The sequence below is a fragment of the Netta rufina genome, assembly GCF_964035555.1.
Source record: "Netta rufina genome assembly, chromosome: 1".
In the NCBI taxonomy this organism is placed as follows: domain Eukaryota; kingdom Metazoa; phylum Chordata; class Aves; order Anseriformes; family Anatidae; genus Netta; species Netta rufina.
Genome location: NC_140123.1, coordinates 206591074 through 206606929, shown reverse-complemented (window position 1 = coordinate 206606929; position 15856 = coordinate 206591074). Strand labels below are relative to the sequence as shown.

General features: G+C 46.5%; 2 protein-coding genes across 2 annotated transcripts; one reads left to right on the top strand and one right to left on the bottom strand.

The window, feature by feature from the left end:
* Positions 1 to 769: 769 nt before the first annotated feature.
* On the bottom strand, positions 770 to 5264 carry NME6 (NME/NM23 nucleoside diphosphate kinase 6). The gene is made up of 6 exons (XM_084285478.1): positions 5143 to 5264; positions 4954 to 5056; positions 4823 to 4862; positions 4239 to 4399; positions 3796 to 3973; positions 770 to 2249 (listed from the first exon to the last, which is right to left on the bottom strand). The coding sequence occupies exons 1-5, from the start codon at positions 5230 to 5232 to the stop codon at positions 3807 to 3809; spliced, it is 561 nt and encodes a 186-aa protein (XP_084141604.1). The 5' UTR covers positions 5233 to 5264; the 3' UTR covers positions 770 to 2249; positions 3796 to 3806.
* Positions 5265 to 5461: 197 nt separating this feature from the next.
* RABL2B (RAB, member of RAS oncogene family like 2B) lies at positions 5462 to 15856 on the top strand (the record flags this gene model as incomplete). The annotated part of the gene is made up of 8 exons (XM_084291577.1): positions 5462 to 5568; positions 5660 to 5689; positions 5884 to 5963; positions 11933 to 12012; positions 12985 to 13096; positions 15033 to 15130; positions 15399 to 15482; positions 15776 to 15856. The coding sequence occupies 8 exons, from the start codon at positions 5462 to 5464 to the stop codon at positions 15854 to 15856; spliced, it is 672 nt and encodes a 223-aa protein (XP_084147703.1).

Genomic DNA, 15856 nt, shown 5'->3' with positions numbered 1-15856 from the left:
ATTCTTTACTCAGAGGGTAGTGAGGCACTGGAACAGGTTGCCCAGAGAAGTTGTGAATAATCCATCCCTGGAAGTGTTTGAGGCCAGGCTGGATGGGGCTTTAAGAAACCTGGTATAGTGGAAGGTGTCCCAGGCCATGGCAGGCAGCTGAAACTAGATGATCTTTAAAGACCCTTCCAAACCTAGACATTCTGTGATTCTGTGAAACAAAACCCGACTTCTACATTTTCCACAAAACACCTAAGAAAAGAGAAGTCAATTCTACAAGCTGTTGTTGAAGCTCCATACTTACATTAAAAATGACGGTAGTTATTTTTTTCCAGAGAAAATAAACTATAGATAACTTTCAGAAATCTATCCCATATCCTTACTCCAAGGAAAGGTATGGGAGCTAAGCAATTTGTTGGTCAAGTCATACTTAAAAGACTGCAGTATTTTTATGAAATACCAGAGCATCCCCTCCACAGTGAGAAAACTGGTTAAACATCTCAGTCTCATATTCAAGTACCACTAGGTGTTGAATACCTAATATTCAAATATATATATATATATATTTATATATATATAAATATATATATATTCAGGCATGAATAAACAAGAGGCTGAAGGTGCTTAAGCCTTTTTAAGAAGTGGACAACAACAACAAATACACAATTGTCTACTATGCGTCAGAACGTTGCAGCATGAAACATTGAATGTTGGTTTAGCTTAATTTTGCAGATAATTTGCCTGTAATATTTTAAACCAGAATGTTTGGAGCTCAAATAAAGAAACTGAAAATCAATATGGAAGAAGAAATAGCATATGGAAGACGTACGAAGAACGGCTGAGGTCACTGGGCCTGTTCAGCCTGGAGAAGAGGAGGCTGAGGGGAGACCTCATCACAGTCTACAACTTCCTCGTAAGGGGGTGTCGAGAGGCAGGAGACCTTTTCTCCATTAACGCCAGTGACAGGACCCGCGGGAACGGGGTTAAGCTGAGGCAGGGGAAATTTAGGCTTGACGTCAGGAGGGGGTTCTTCACAGAGAGGGTGGTTGCACACTGGTACAGGCTCCCCAGGGAAGTGGTCACTGCACCGAGCCTGTCTGAATTTAAGAAGAGATTGGACCGTGCACTTAGTCACGTGGTCTGAACTTTTGGGTAGACCTGTGCGGTGTCAAGAGTTGGACTTGATGATCCTTAAGGGTCCCTTCCAACTCAGGATATTCTATGATTCTATGATTCTATGCCAGGCATTACCAAGATTTCTTAAGAGGTGTTTGACTCAAGTGTAAAAAAAAATAAAATACAGCACAAGTTGAATTTATTATTCTTTAAAGATAGATTAAGGACGGGGAATGGGGGAGCAAGAAAAGAAGACTGAGAAAGGGTACAGGTTGTTTTGATTTAAAATCACTGTAAGTTACAAAATCAACGATGACTCATCATCAGAGAACCAGGAGGCACCAGTGTACAATATAGATGCTAACTGTCACTAGAGAAGTAGTAAAAAATAAAAAATAAAATAAAAATTAAAATCTCAAGCTCTTACAAGGAAGGGCGAAAAAGCAGAAAGGATGCCAGTAGAGCCCTCAAAATACACATTTGCTGTCATCTCAAATCGAAAGGCTACCTTAGACATTAAAAAAATATTTTTGACACTACCTCTTGTATCTAACATCTAATTAACATCTAATTTCAATATTAGCTCTCCTGATAAATTCCACAGAATATCTTTTGTTTTGCAAAACAAACACCTTGTCTGGGGAAATGGAACTTGACAGTTCTGACTACCTCTGCTTAAGTACAGTCTTGCTAGACCAAAGAAATGTTAATACTAACTTAACAACTGGCAGCTATCTAAGTACTAGTAAATGTTAGCTCTTAGTTATGTTGTGAAAACATCATGACAGTGTATCAGTTTCACCAAATGTAATAACCTTAAATGATTATGAAAAATAAACACCTAAAATGAACAGCAAAGAGATAGGAATTATCATTTAATGACATCCCAAATTAATAACCAATAAAGAAAACACATTGTAAAGAAGAAAGGTGAAAAAAATGATTAATAGTTGCAAGAAAAAACACACACAACTTCAATTTGGGGAACCAATAAAATATCAATTGTCAGTAGCATTCAGGACAGCATGATTTCAGGCTTGTATCAATTCTTACTCAGTCATGAACACATCCACCTTTGGATACTGCTAGTAAAAATAAAAGCAGCAACAATGCAGAAATAGTCAGCAGATCCTTTTGATCTGTACCTGAAACAAAATAACAGCTGCATTTAATCTCATATAATAGTAAGGAAAGAAAAAAAATGTTTCTATTCTTAAACAAAGAAGCTCTGTGGCACCACTTTGAACAATTAACTTTTTTTGAACAAGTACCAAAGATTTCACACAGCTTAAACGTAGTCCTAAACTACTCAAAGAGAAACTTGCTTTTGACCCGTGAGAAAATAACACACTGGTTAATTTGGAGCTCAGTCAACAGAGCTGTAGCAACTATTATCATTGACACTTGTCACATTAAACTTCAGAAAAAGGCCTCAAGCAAACAAGCTTGTTGTCCTAAGTACATTACAAACGTATCTTCAATGATACAGCGCATCTGAAATTACATGAAAGAAATTTCACTCTGTATGACATGGCACCTTGATTAAAAAAAAAATCTGCATCGGAAGAAGCTATTAAGGGACTGTTTAAATGCATTAAACATTCTCAAAATGCATTAGTACAAGAAGACAGATGTGCTATGCAAGGTTCTGCCACGCTCATCAAAACCATACTCATGCACCACCACATAGTATTATTATCAATTATCAGGAAGACTGAAAGATTTTGTCCATATAGTTTACAAAGGATATGAAACTCAGTGCTTCAGTGCATAGCAAACCCATAATCTTAGGGTATGCAATTGAGTCTTTGAGTTGCCATTAGATATTTTGTTACAAGGCTTAATGTAAAGAGCTCCAGGCAGAACTTCTACAGCTTCTGTGTACCCGCATTCAACTACCCTTTTGTAACCTTTATTATAGATTCACAATATTCACATCCTTAAGAGCCACTAACAAATTTCACCAGAAGTACTAACCTCATGAATCAGAAACTCTAAAAGCACAAAATATAAGATGCTTCACAGGCACCAGACTGTTCCACATCTTTCTGTAACTTCTACAGGATGTGCTGCAGGTTTGTTAGTCCAGACGAAACTCAACTGACAAAATATACTGCTTTAATTTAGAAAACAGCTTCAAACCATGCCGTCTACCAGATTCTTACGATATGAATCGCAAGACTGAAGAAAATCTTTTCTTAGCTTGGATCCAGGAAAGCAATGACATAAGAGTTACTATTACACTGCTCACCACTGCATTTTTCCTCCCTTTTCCCCTCTTCCTCCTTAAGGAACTGAGAGAACAGAGTAAATAAAAAGAATCTGGAGCCTAGTATAAGGCAGAGCTTATACCCTAGCTGCCTATAATCGGAAATAGCAATCCCATTTCCAGCTAATCCTCTGAGGAACTCACCTGTACTGCTCATGCACAAAGTACTTTAGGGATTGGTGAAGTGTATTGGTATGTATTTGTATCAACTTGGAGTACTGCTCCAAATACTGGACAAGCTTTTTCTGAAGTGTCCCAGAACCTACACACTGCATGAACAACAATCCCAAGCAGCTCTGTGTAATGTGCACTAGGTCTTTCCTTCCCTTTCACTCCTCATGACATGTCGTAGTTCTATAGCTTGTTATGGGGCTGACCCAAACAGAGTGGCTAGAAGCTACTTCCTGATCAGTAAGCCATACCCCCAGGTAACTCAGGTCAACTCTGTTTCTTCATCCTTGAATACACAGTGAACACGCTCCTCTGCATTGTAATACACCTGACCACAGCGTAGATGTGGCTCCTCCTGCTGGTACCAGAGCTCTTCATTGAACTCTGGGAAGAAGAAGGCAATTTCTCTGCTGGCTGATGCTGGTGAATCTGTTAGAATAGAGGAAAAAGATGAGATATGATAGTCTTGCACCTCAAAGATGCACTACGTCTCAAATGAAAGGGCAGAATCTGAGGATGTAAAGAAAAGTGCCAGGCTTGGTTGTAACAGGCTAGGTGCACGTGGAATCTGCAAGAGAGATCAAATCATGAATTTTGACACTCCGAACAGAAAGTAAACAAAGGCAGACAGAACACCATCATTCACTCCTCACTGATCTCTAGTCCCACCAAGCACTCGGCCAAGAAAGCCTACCTGAGCCATGAGTGGTATTCCTGGTGTCAGTGAGGCCATAAGCTCCTCGGATGGAATCTGGGACACTGTTTCGGGCTCGGAATACTTTGGTGGGTCCCATCAGGGTTCTCCAGAGGGAGATAGCATTCTCATGGGCCAAGATATAAGCCCACATAGGGCCACTGAGAAAAGGACAAGGAAAGAGCAGAAATAGGTAAGGTTACAACAGGCTATAGCTTTCTCATTCTTATAAATATGACAAGCTCCAAGAAGCGAAATAATGTAACTACAGTGCAGTGTTCTCTGAGAAAAGACACAGATCCACTACAACACCAGCAAATAAGACCATGGTTTGGAAATAGACCGTGAGCGTGACCTCCTCCCAGGTGATGGCAACACAAAACACTGGGGATGCCGTTCTTGCAGTTGATCCCTGCTATCTGCCCACCCCTCAGCACATCACAAGCGCCATGTGAGATGCATCCCACGCTGAGGTGGGCCCCTCCGGATGCAGGAATGCTCAGGCGAGACAAGGGTCCGCCTGCTACGCGAAGCAAGCTCCCTCCTCGCGCCCCGCGCTGCCCGCCCGCAGACGCAGCAGGTACCTGGCCATGAACTCCACCAGCCGCTGGTAGAAGAACCGCCCTGCGGGAGAAAGGCGCCTGGAGTCACGCGGCCCGGCCCAGCGGCCAGGCCCGCCGGCCCCGGAGCCGCGGGCCACCCGCGGGCCGCCTACCCGCGTGCTCCCGGTAGAAGCGGCGGCTCTCCTCCCGCCCGCAGCGCAGCTCCTTGGCGCGCACGATGAGGAACCGGTTGCTGAGGATGATCTCGTGCACGGCCTGTAAGGCAGGCAGAGGCGCGGCGGCTAGGCGGGCGAGGCGGCCCGCCGGCCCGGCGCGGGCGGCCCGGCCCCCCCGGCCCTCACCTCCAGCACCAGCGGGTGGGCCACGGCGTCCGGCTTCAGCAGCGCCAGCGTCAGCTGCAGCGGCCTCGCGCAGCGCCCCGCCGCCGCCATCGCCCTGTGCCGCTACCGGGCGCGCGACCACGTGACGGCTGACGCGTGGGCGGCGGGGCGGCGCCGGGCGGCGGGGCGGCGCCGGGCGGCGGGGCGGCGCCGGGCGGCGGGGCGGCGCCGGGCGGCGGGGCGGCGCCGGGCGGCGGGGCGGCGCCGGGCGGCGGGGCGGCGCCGGGCGGCGGGGCGGGCGGCGCGTGTCGCGTAGCAGCGGGGACGCGGAGGCGGCGCCATGGCGGAGGCGGCGGCGGCGGAGCAGGCCCGGGAGGAGGCCGCGGCCGGCGCCGAGGAGGCCGTGAAGATCATCTGCCTGGGCGACAGCGCCGTGGGCAAGTCCAAGTGTGTGGCCGCGCCGGACCTCGCCGCCCGGCCGGGCCTCGCGGGAGGTGAGGGGGCCGCGGCCTCACCCTGCGCCGTTCTCTTTCCGCAGGCTGCTGGAGAGGTTCCTGCTCGACGGATTGTATCCACGCGCCGCGCCGCTCGGGACCCTCCATTCCCAGTCGTGCCGCCGGGGCCGCCCCTCAGCCGGCCGGGCGGTGGGGCGGGGCGGGGCGGGGCGGGGCAGGGCGGCGGGCGGCGGGTCCGGCCCGGCGCCGGCAGTCGCTGCGCGGTGAGGGGACGTGCACCTCCGTCGGCTCCTTAACGCGGTCGCAGCCGCCCCCAGCAGCTCTCCACCTTCGCCCTGACGCTGTACAAGCACCGCGCTCGCGTGGACGGGAAGCCGGTCCTAGTGGGTAAGCGGGCAGTGCCCTGGCCGGAGTGCCGCGGGCCGCGGGGACGGGGCAGTGCCGGCTCTGTGGAGAGAGGGTGACGCCGATGGTGCTGCTGGCATACGCAGCAGTACGGAGACCCCAAAATACGGCAGGGGAGGTACTTGCAATGGGCAAAGAGATGCCAAATGGCAATTTGTAGAAGTCAGGGAAATGGGAGAATGAAAGAATCAGAATCACAGAATTGCAGTGGTTTCACACTGATAAACAGGCAAGCTCCACTGTGCCCCTCCGTCACTCCCCCTTCTAACAGAAGTCCCTTCAAAGCACAAACAGTTTGTGATTCTGTGTAACAGGTTTACATTGCAAGGTTTTGGTAGCTGGGGGAAGAGAGAAGGGGGAAGGGATGGGACACAAAGGGGTGGCTTCTGTGGGAAGAGCTGAGAAGCTACCCCATGTTAGATAAGAGCCAGTTTCAGCTGGCTCCAAAAGGGACCTGCCGCTGGCCAGAGCTCAGCCAATGAACAATGCTAGTTGTGCCTCTGGAAGAGCAGATTAAAGAAAGGAAAAAAACTGCTGTGCTACAGCAGCTGGGAGAGAGGAGTGAGAAAAAGTGAGAGAAACAGTCTTGCAGACACTAAGGTCAGTGAAGGAGGGGAAGAAGTGCTCCAGGTGCTGGGGCAGAAGATACCTGGAAGCTCATGGAGGACCATGGTGGAGCAGGCTGTCCCCCTGCAGCCTATGGTGTACCACAGCAGAGCAGATCTCCATGGTGGAGCAGACTCTAGGCTGGAACTGCAGCCTTCAGAGAAGAGCCCCCATTGGATCAGGAGGCCTGGTGGGAGCTGCTGCCCATGGTACAGACCCATACCGGACCAGTTCTTGAAGAACTACAGGCTGCAGGAAGCCTAGGATCAGTTCAAGAAGTATGCATCCCATGGGAGGGACCCCATGCTGGGGGGCAGGGGAGGACAGTGAAGACGAAGGAATGGCAGAGAGGAAGTGTTATGGACTGAATGCAACCCCCACTCCCCCTTCCCCTGCACAGCTCAGGCAGAAGATGTAGAAGAGGGTGGATGGTGGGGGAAGGTGTTTTTAATTTGGTTTTAGTTCTCACTGCTGTAATTTGTTAGCAGTAGGCAATAAGGTTACATTAATCTTAACGTGGTGAGTCTGTTTTGCCCATGATGGTAATTGGTGAGCAAACTCCTTGTCCTTATCGGAACCCATAAGCCTTTTTTCATCATATTTTCTCCCCTTGTTCGTTTGAGGAAGGGAGTGAGAGAGTGGCATGGTAGAGCTTAGCTGTCCATCAGTATGAAAGCACTGCACTTCTGTACTGCTGCTCGTGTCACTACAATTTCTGCATTTTCAGAAACCGCAGCTCTGAAAGGGACTGTGAGATGTCATCTAGCACATCTCTATACAGGGGAAATTCTTTACTTAATGACACTCTTCACGGATACTTATCTATTTCATTTAGTCAAAGACTTTTAACGATTAAGACTGTTCAGGTCATCTATTCCAATATACATGCCCTTACTTCTAGAAAGCTTCTTGACACTCAGTGTGAATCTTCTCTATCCAAGGTAAAACAGTTATTTTCTATGTTTCCTGGGCACTAGAAAAGTTTTTTCCCCTTTCTGCTTGCATCAGTTTTCCACATGTTTGAGTGTTGTAGTTTTTCCCTTTATTTCTTCTCTCTTTTAGACTAAATAACCTCAGTTTATTCTGCCTTTTTCACAGTATAGATCTCTGGTGATTCTTGATGCTTCCGCTGAATTCTGTTCAGTTGGTTCGTGACTGAAATATGGTTTACAAAATTAGAGATGATCCTTCATCAGACTTGCTAGTGTATATCATTGCTTTGAGTTATGAAATGCTGCAATTCTTAAACAACCAGTATAGTATATACTGTAGTATAAGACAGCACAAGGTCTCCTTTTTCTGTTTGAGTTTGGCCAGAACTTCCGTGTACATCCATTTTTGCCTGATTTCCTCCTTGTTGGAATGCATTGCTTCTGAGCTTGGAGGAGGTGATCATTGAATATTAACCAGCTTTCTTGGGCTCCTCTTCTTTCCAGGGCTTTCTTCCATAGTACTCTACGAAGCAGATCCCCGAAAAGGGCAAAGTCTGTTTCTCACAAAGTCCAGGGTAGCAAGCTTGCTGTGCTCCTTCCTTGCTGCTCTCTGGATCCAAAACTTCACCATTTCACAGTCACTGCAGCCAAGCCTGCCCTTGAGTTTCACATTCTCCACCAGCCCCTCCTTGTTGGTGAGAATGAAGTCTGGCAATGCACCTCTCCTCAGGGGCTCTTTTGTCACTTGGAGAAGGAAGTTGTCATCAATGCATTCCTAAAACCTCCTGGATTGCCTATGCCCTGCTGTGCTGTCCCTCCAACAGATAATGTGGCAGTTGAAGTCCCCCATGAGAACCAGGGCTTGTGAAAGTGAGGCTGCTTCTATCTGTCTATAGAGGACCTCATCTGCTTGGTCTTCCTGATCAGGTGGCCTGTAGCAGACTCCCACTATAATGTCACCTGTCCCTGCCCTCCCTGTAATCCTGACCCATAAGCTCTCAGCTCCTCATTCATCCCCAGGCAGAGCTCCATCACTCCAGCTGCTGATTGACATGGAGGGTGATGCCTCCCCCTCGCCTCCCCTGCCTGTCCTTTCTGAAGAGCCTGTATCCTTCTATTAACACTCCAGTCATGGGAGCCATCCCATGGTCTCCATAAAGCCAATGAAGTCATAGCCCTGAAGGTGTGTGTACATCTCTAACACCTCTTGTTTATTCCAATACCACGTGCGTTAGCACAGAAACATTAAATTTGAGCCCCTACTGAAGCTGTCTTACTGGCTGGAATTCCTTTGTTGCTGGAAATTCCTGGAAATTCCTGGCTGAATTCCTTTGTGCTGCTTTTCAGGTGCTCTCCTGCTGACCCATGACCTTCCTCCAGACTCTGGGCATCTTTTGCTGACACTAGCATCAAACTGGGAGGAACAGGATCGATTGAGGTTCCTCTCCTCCAGCAACTCTAGTTTGAAGCCCTCTTCACCAGCTTGGCAAGCCTATGACCAAAGATGTTCTTCCCCTTCTCTGACAGGTGGACCCCACCAGGCCCCATCAGACGAGGTTTCTGAAAGCAAGTCCCATGGTCTAGGTAGCTGAACCCCTGTCTGTGGCACTAGTCCTGTAACCATCTGTTGATTTGCTAAATTTGAGTGGCCCTTTCAATCCCCTTCCCTTTGCCCAGCAGGACTGATGAAGAAACTACCTGTGCTCCTGAGTCATTATTGCTGCTCCCAGGGCTCTGTAATCCCTCTTGATACTCCTCAGACTGCTCCTGGCTGCATCACTGGTGCCCACATGAAACAGCAACATCTGATAATAGTCTTTAGGCTGTACAAGGCTTGTCAGTATCCTGCTAACATCCCTGATATGACCCCCCCCTGGTAAGCATCAGACCTCCCTCAAGAGTGGATCAGGTCAACAGATGGGCACCTCCGTGCCTCTCAGTAGAGATTTGCCTACTATTATCACCTGTCACCTTTTCTTAGTTGGACTAGTTGTTACACAGGGAGCAGGCTTACTCTGCTCCACCATCCCTGCAATAGGTCTTTCCTTCTCAGTCTGCAGAGGGGTGAAGTAGTTCTGTAAAGGCATCTCAGGCTTTGGGGAAAGACTCTTCCTCCTGTTGATCATTGTTGCTGCCAGCTTCCACTCTCCAGTGTTATTGGTCTCTCTCCCTTCAGTGAGTGACAGTGAGGGAGTTTTGGGCTGTTTGGCTGTGTGCTGAGTCCCCTGCAGACTGTGCTAGGATCCAACTATCCAACTCCTCAGCCTCCCTGATGCTACGCAGCCTTCTCACTGCCTACTGCAGCTCAGCCTGCCAGTGCTGGAGGTCCTCCTACCTTTCGCAGGCAGTTCTGCCACCTGTGCCTGCCCCAAGGGAAAGATCTAGGCTTTTCATGCAGTCAGAAGTCTACATTGCAGCCTCACCTTTCAGTAGCTCTGTCTTGGTGGAAGCATCATCCACTGCTAGGGCAGACAGCACAGACCGCGCAGCCAGACCCACGGCCTTTGCCCTGAGACAACTGCCCACCATTCTGCCCTGAGGATCAGGCAAGGTGAGCACCTGTGGCCTGCGCAGAGGGGCAGGGAATAGAGCCTGACTGCAGGGGTAAGGTGTTCTCAATGCCTCCCACTCAGCCAGTGGAATGGCCTTCCCTCATGGGGCGCCCTCCTGCGCCAACTGCCACACTGTGCTCCTGCTTATGGGGGTGTGAGGGGTGGCTGGCCTGCCCACACCTTGGCAGCTGCTCTCACCCCAGCTGCTAGCCCCCAGCAGGTCTCTTTACTCCCCCGGGGCTTCCCTGGCTCAGGAAACACCCTTGTATGATGCATACAGAACATGCCTGCCTGGAGCTGATCGCCTAAGTGAGTGCAAGTGAGGATTCTGGAATGGCACATTGAAAGAGTCAAGCAATTTTAGAAGCTAAGCAAAACTACCCAGAATGAATGCAAATATAGTCTGTTGAATACTTGCCTATATTTTGGGCAGTTTAAGAAGTTACCATCCAGAAAGTCAGATACAGTATCTAGTCAGAAACTAACCTGTATTGCAATATAAAGTAGACACTAAGGTTCCCTTAGTGGAACCTTATTCCCAGTTACTGGCATAATAGTCTTTATGGAGACTGGTGTGCTTCAGTCTAGCTGACAGCATAACTACATCTAGCGGTTCTTACTTGAAGCTGCAGAAATTTATACAACATATAAGACACAAATTTTAGCCCATAAATCCAGCAAGAGGAGGGTGAAAAATCTCTACTTGAGGCACACAAACAGAAAATGGCATTAAAATATTGATGACTGTTCAGGAATGCTTCATGATACCTAGTATACAAGGTACTTAATGAATTGGGACCCATCTGTCTCAGGCTAACTTCAAAATTTTAGGAGCAGTTGTGCCCTTGGAAGGAGCAGATTCAGACTGTCTGGGAGAGTCAATGGAACATTTCATTTAGCAGGCACCTGGCTAACACAGATTAACACGGATGTAAGAAATCAAGCTGTCTCAAGACATTTGTATATTTTTTTCTATTGCCATCTCTAGTGACAAAGTACCATACGTTGTTACTACTCTTTTCTCCTTTGACTAGCTTTATCTTATTGTTCTTATCTGATGACTTCTCTTTTGCTAGAATGTTTATACCAATGTTGTAGCTAAGAAAATATCCTAGTTTTGCATGATTTCTTGGTACTGGAATGTTGCAGATTAGTGAGGTGAAACCTAATGTGTGACCCTGAGTAGATAGGCAGGTCTCCCTGTACTCAGCTCTGGTGAGGCCGCACCTCAAGTACTGTGTTCAGTTTTGGGCCCCTCGCTACAAGAAGGACATCGAGGTGCTTGAGCGAGTCCAGAGAAGGGCGACGAAGCTGGTGAGGGGCCTGGAGAACAAGTCCTACGAGGAGCGGCTGAGGGAGCTGGGCTTGTTCAGCCTGGAGAAGAGGAGGCTCAGGGGTGACCTTATCGCTCTCTATGGGTACCTCAAGGGAGGCTGTAGTGAGGTGGGGGTTGGCCTGTTCTCCCACGTGCCTGGTGACAGGACGAGGGGGAATGGGCTTAAGTTGTGCCAGGGGAGTTTTAGGTTGGATGTTAGGAAGAACTTCTTTACCGAAAGGGTTGTGAGGCACTGGAACAGGCTGCCCAGGGAAGCGGTGGAGTCACCATCCCTGGAGGTCTTTAAAAGACGTTTAGATGTAGAGCTTAGGGATATGGTTTAGTGGAGGACTTGTTAGTGTTAGGTCAGAGGTTGGACTCGATGATCTTGAGGTCTCTTCCAACCTAGAAATTCTGTGATTCTGTGATTCTGTGATTCTGTCTTTGCATCCTGGATTTAAGTCCTAAGGAAAACAGAACTTAGGGCATTGTATCATCCCCAGTTTGTTTTTTGTTTGTTTGTTTGTTTGTTTTTCTGTCTTATAGATTTCTGGGACACAGCTGGACAAGAGAGGTTCCAGAGTATGCATGCATCCTATTACCATAAAGCTCATGCTTGTATAATGGTAAGGGTAGTGTCCCAGCTGCGATCTCTTGGAATTTTGGCTGATGGGGTCCCAGTTGATACTTGACCTGTATGTTACTTTTTCCAATTATACTGTCCTATATTTCTTGTCTCTTCCAGTTGTTTTGAAAAACTTTCCTACATTGTTTCCTATTCTCTCACCAGATAAAGCCAGTGTAGTTGTGTATGTTTACCTTTCTTGTATCTTTCCAGATAGCACTAATACTGCATTCCCTGGGTTTTCTTTCTTCTAAGTTTCCTTTCTTTCATCACTGTGTTTCCAATAATGTGATATGGACAACTAAATGCATCTCTTTAGAAGCAGTCCTGTCAGGTGATGTGAGGGAAATGGCACTCTAATGTTGCTCTGCAATGTCACTTTTGAATTATGTAGTACAAAACTGTTTTAATATGTTCTGCAGGGGTACTACATAAGATATTCTTTTCTGGTCTTCTGCCTTTAATGGTTTCACATACTTTGAGCTTCCCATTTTTCTAGCTCAAATGAGCTTTGTTTTCTGACTCCTAACCCACTTAGATCTCTTGGTCTGTATTAGTGCTCTAATTTTTCACTATATCTCATCACTTGTGAGCATCAGTCAACTTTACTGATATTTTAATGTAATTGTTATATTAGAGAAGCTTCACATCTGACCCTATTGACTTAGCAGAACAGGTCTTTCCCAGTGATACGTCATGGGTGATAAAGTGCTTGTCATTGAATGAAATAAGCATGTAAAGGAAAATGGGGGACTGTTGCCTGCATCATGCAAAGAAGGGGGTTGGCTGCATATTTCAAAGCTTGCTGGATGTTCTCCATATTCTCTTTCATGCTTTCTAACAAAGGCCAGTTTCCCATGTTGATGTCCTCCTGGGAAAATTCTATGGATGCTGTACATATGTTCGGTAAAGTAGTTTTATCAGGAGCTGTCCTACTGTTGGACCCATGATATAGCTGGTTCTTTTTTGGAAGGTGTTTGATGTGCAGCGAAAAGTCACCTACAAGAACCTGAGCAGCTGGTACAAGGAGCTGAGAGAATTCCGCCCAGAGATCCCTTGCATTGTGGTAGCCAATAAAATTGATGGTGAGTATATCTTCCTCTTTTAGCCTTCCAGAATTGTGAAGTTATTCTCTTCTTACCTATTTGTAAAAGAATGTCATTCATCTGTTGGGTCCAGACAAGTTCTTGAATATTAGTCCCTCAAGGGCTGTCTTTTACCAAATAAATAGCTGGGTCCTCTTGTAGCCCCTCATGGTGTCTTATAAGCTCTTGTCCTTGTTTTATTAGCAATTAAAATACAAATTTGATCCATTTATAGTTTATTCAAGTGATGTCCTTCCAATTCTGTCCTTGCCATGTTGCCCATTTCATTCAGCAAGTACACAAAAGCTGGAGCAGTACTTAGTTAAAAATTATAGGATGTCTTGGTGGAAAAGGAGCATAATCTATTCTGCGGCTTTCCCTGACACAGTCAGTAAATGCCTTTGCATTGCTAATTCAGTGTGCAGGTTTCCATGGGACTCTTCCATGCCACACTATCTAAATATACCTGCTGAAAAACTTGTTCACCTTCCACTGAAGATGACTAGATGATTGCCTCCTCTTAGGAATGCTAGCTAGGCTTTCATAACTGCTGTTATTTAGGTTGTGATCTGTCTTCTGCATTCCATGAGAGGGCATAATGCATTGTCTTTCTGCTCAGCATCTAAGAGAGAAGACGTACCCATAGGTCCACAGTCTCCTGCTCTATTGGTTTTCTGTAAAGTACCATGTCAGACAGGGGCATCCTTGCTGACATTCATGGTGGAAAGTCATCACAGCTATGCATAGGTGTCTCCATCTGAATAAGGTGTCTGGGCTCCCACTGCAGTTTGTGGAAGTTCATTTGATTCAGTGGTGCGGTCTAGGCTATGATGATCTTACCTAATAAAAACCTTTCCTACAGGATGTGTCAAGTTAACCTTCAATCCACTGATTGCACGTACTGTACAGGAAGTCCAGACAAAAGAACTTGCTGTTGACAGTCATATTATAGATACTACTTCTGTGTAGATGAATCCTGCTCCTAGTGTTCTATGTGAGAGTGGACACTGCTCCAAGAAAGTCTTCTCCCTTGCCTTTGCTGTATTCCATCAGGACAAGGAAATGATCACTCTTAACACAGACCCAGCCTGTGAAATGGTGGAGCCAGCTTCCTGCAAGGAGGTAGAGAGTGGCTGCCTGGGCAGTGCTCACTGGCAGGTGTTTGGTCTGAACTATTTCAGCTGTTGCTTCTGTGAGAGAGGCAAGATTGTGTGGAGTCATCCTCCTTCTGTGCATACAAGCTGTCTGTTAGTCAAAACTTTGAGCTGTTACTGCTGTGTCAGCATGTTCTATAAATATGAAGTAAATTTATTCCAAAACTGAAAGCCTCTGGCCTACTGATGTTGGAGTAGCTGAACCTAATTGCCTGCTAAGTAAAATATATATATATATATACATATATAACAGTTGAGTCATTTGTAAACTTGTACAAAATGTACATTATTCATTTGTGAGTTTGTCTTTGATTCACAGTAATATAGGTTACATAACATAAGGGCAGTGAGCAAGTACGGTTAAAACACCCAAATTGGAAGGAGAAGCATGGTTTATGCTGCCAGTGGTATCCAGGTCTCGTGGACACACAGCAAAATCACAGGGATGTACCTAGAAAATATTCATAGTTGCTGCAAAGTGAGTGAGCTGATATGTTCTGAGCTGCAAAACATTATGCATTTATAGCACATCAGAATCTATCTATAATGCAGTCAAACACCATGGATAAAGCAATAAGAACTCTTTCCTTTTTTTTTGTCTTCTTGCCAATTGTCTGCTGTTGCTTTTAAAACCCTCTAGCTTCACCTGACCTTGTACTGCAGAGACCAGGCCATGACAGCTAAATCAGACTCTGGTCTCCATCTGTTCCATCATCCCTGCATATGTTGACATTCTGCCTACAGTGATACTTTAATGACCATTTTTCCGTTTTTTCCTCCAGCGGATATGAAGGTGACCCAGAAAAATTTCAACTTTGCACGGAAGTTCAGTTTACCCTTTTACTTTGTGTCTGCTGCAGATGGCACTAATGTAGTGAAGGTAAAACACAGCTGTTTGGCTCAGTGTCTGTGAGACCTCTCTGTACAGTCCAAGGACATGGAGAATGCTGTAGGCACAGAGAATAGAAAAGGTCCTGGTACTTCTGCTTGGCTACTCATGACAGTCATGATAATTAGAGGTAGCTGTAGAGTGGTTTTTTGTTTGTTTCTTTGTTTGTTTTTTTCCTTGGGGTGTGGGTGCAGTTTCCAAATATTAAAGAAACCCATTGCCCTTTGCTTTGAGTGACAAGTGTTCTCCTTCTCATCAGCTCTTCAATGATGCTATCAAACTGGCAGTAGCTTATAAACAGAATTCAGAAGATTTCATGGATGAGGTCATGCGAGAACTGGAGGTAAGAAAGGCCCTACTTCCTGCACTCCTTCCTCTCTTAAATGATTAGTAACTCTGCCCTTTTCCTCCTCAGTAAAAGCAGAGTTTATACCAAAGGGTGAAACTTTGCAGGAAGGAGAGATATGCCTTATGCTGGTGACACCACTAGGTTTGTGTGCTGCTCGTATCTAGGTTGGAAGGGGCGAAGTAGCAACCTTCTGAAGAGCTCATGTTGCTCTAGACTGAGCTTGAAAGAATCACAGCAGAGTTTAGCTGTCATGATTTTCAGCATTTCCTTGTCCTACTTCTTTCCAGAGCTTTGACCTTGAGAAGAAGAGTGAGAATTTGTCGGATAAGGAAGAGAGCTTTCCTGAAGAGAAGCCCCCATCTGCCTAA

Excerpts from the sequence above, each read along its gene's own strand:
- NME6 (XM_084285478.1), bottom strand. The coding sequence starts at position 5,232 with ATGGCGGCGGCGGGGCGCTGCGCGAGGCCGCTGCAGCTGACGCTGGCG. Across the intron at positions 4,400-4,822 it reads CTGGTGGAGTTCATGGCCAG|TGGCCCTATGTGGGCTTATA; the intron begins GTACCTGCTGCG and ends TCCTTTTCTCAG. Across the intron at positions 3,974-4,238 it reads GAATACCACTCATGGCTCAG|ATTCACCAGCATCAGCCAGC; the intron begins GTAGGCTTTCTT and ends CTATTCTAACAG.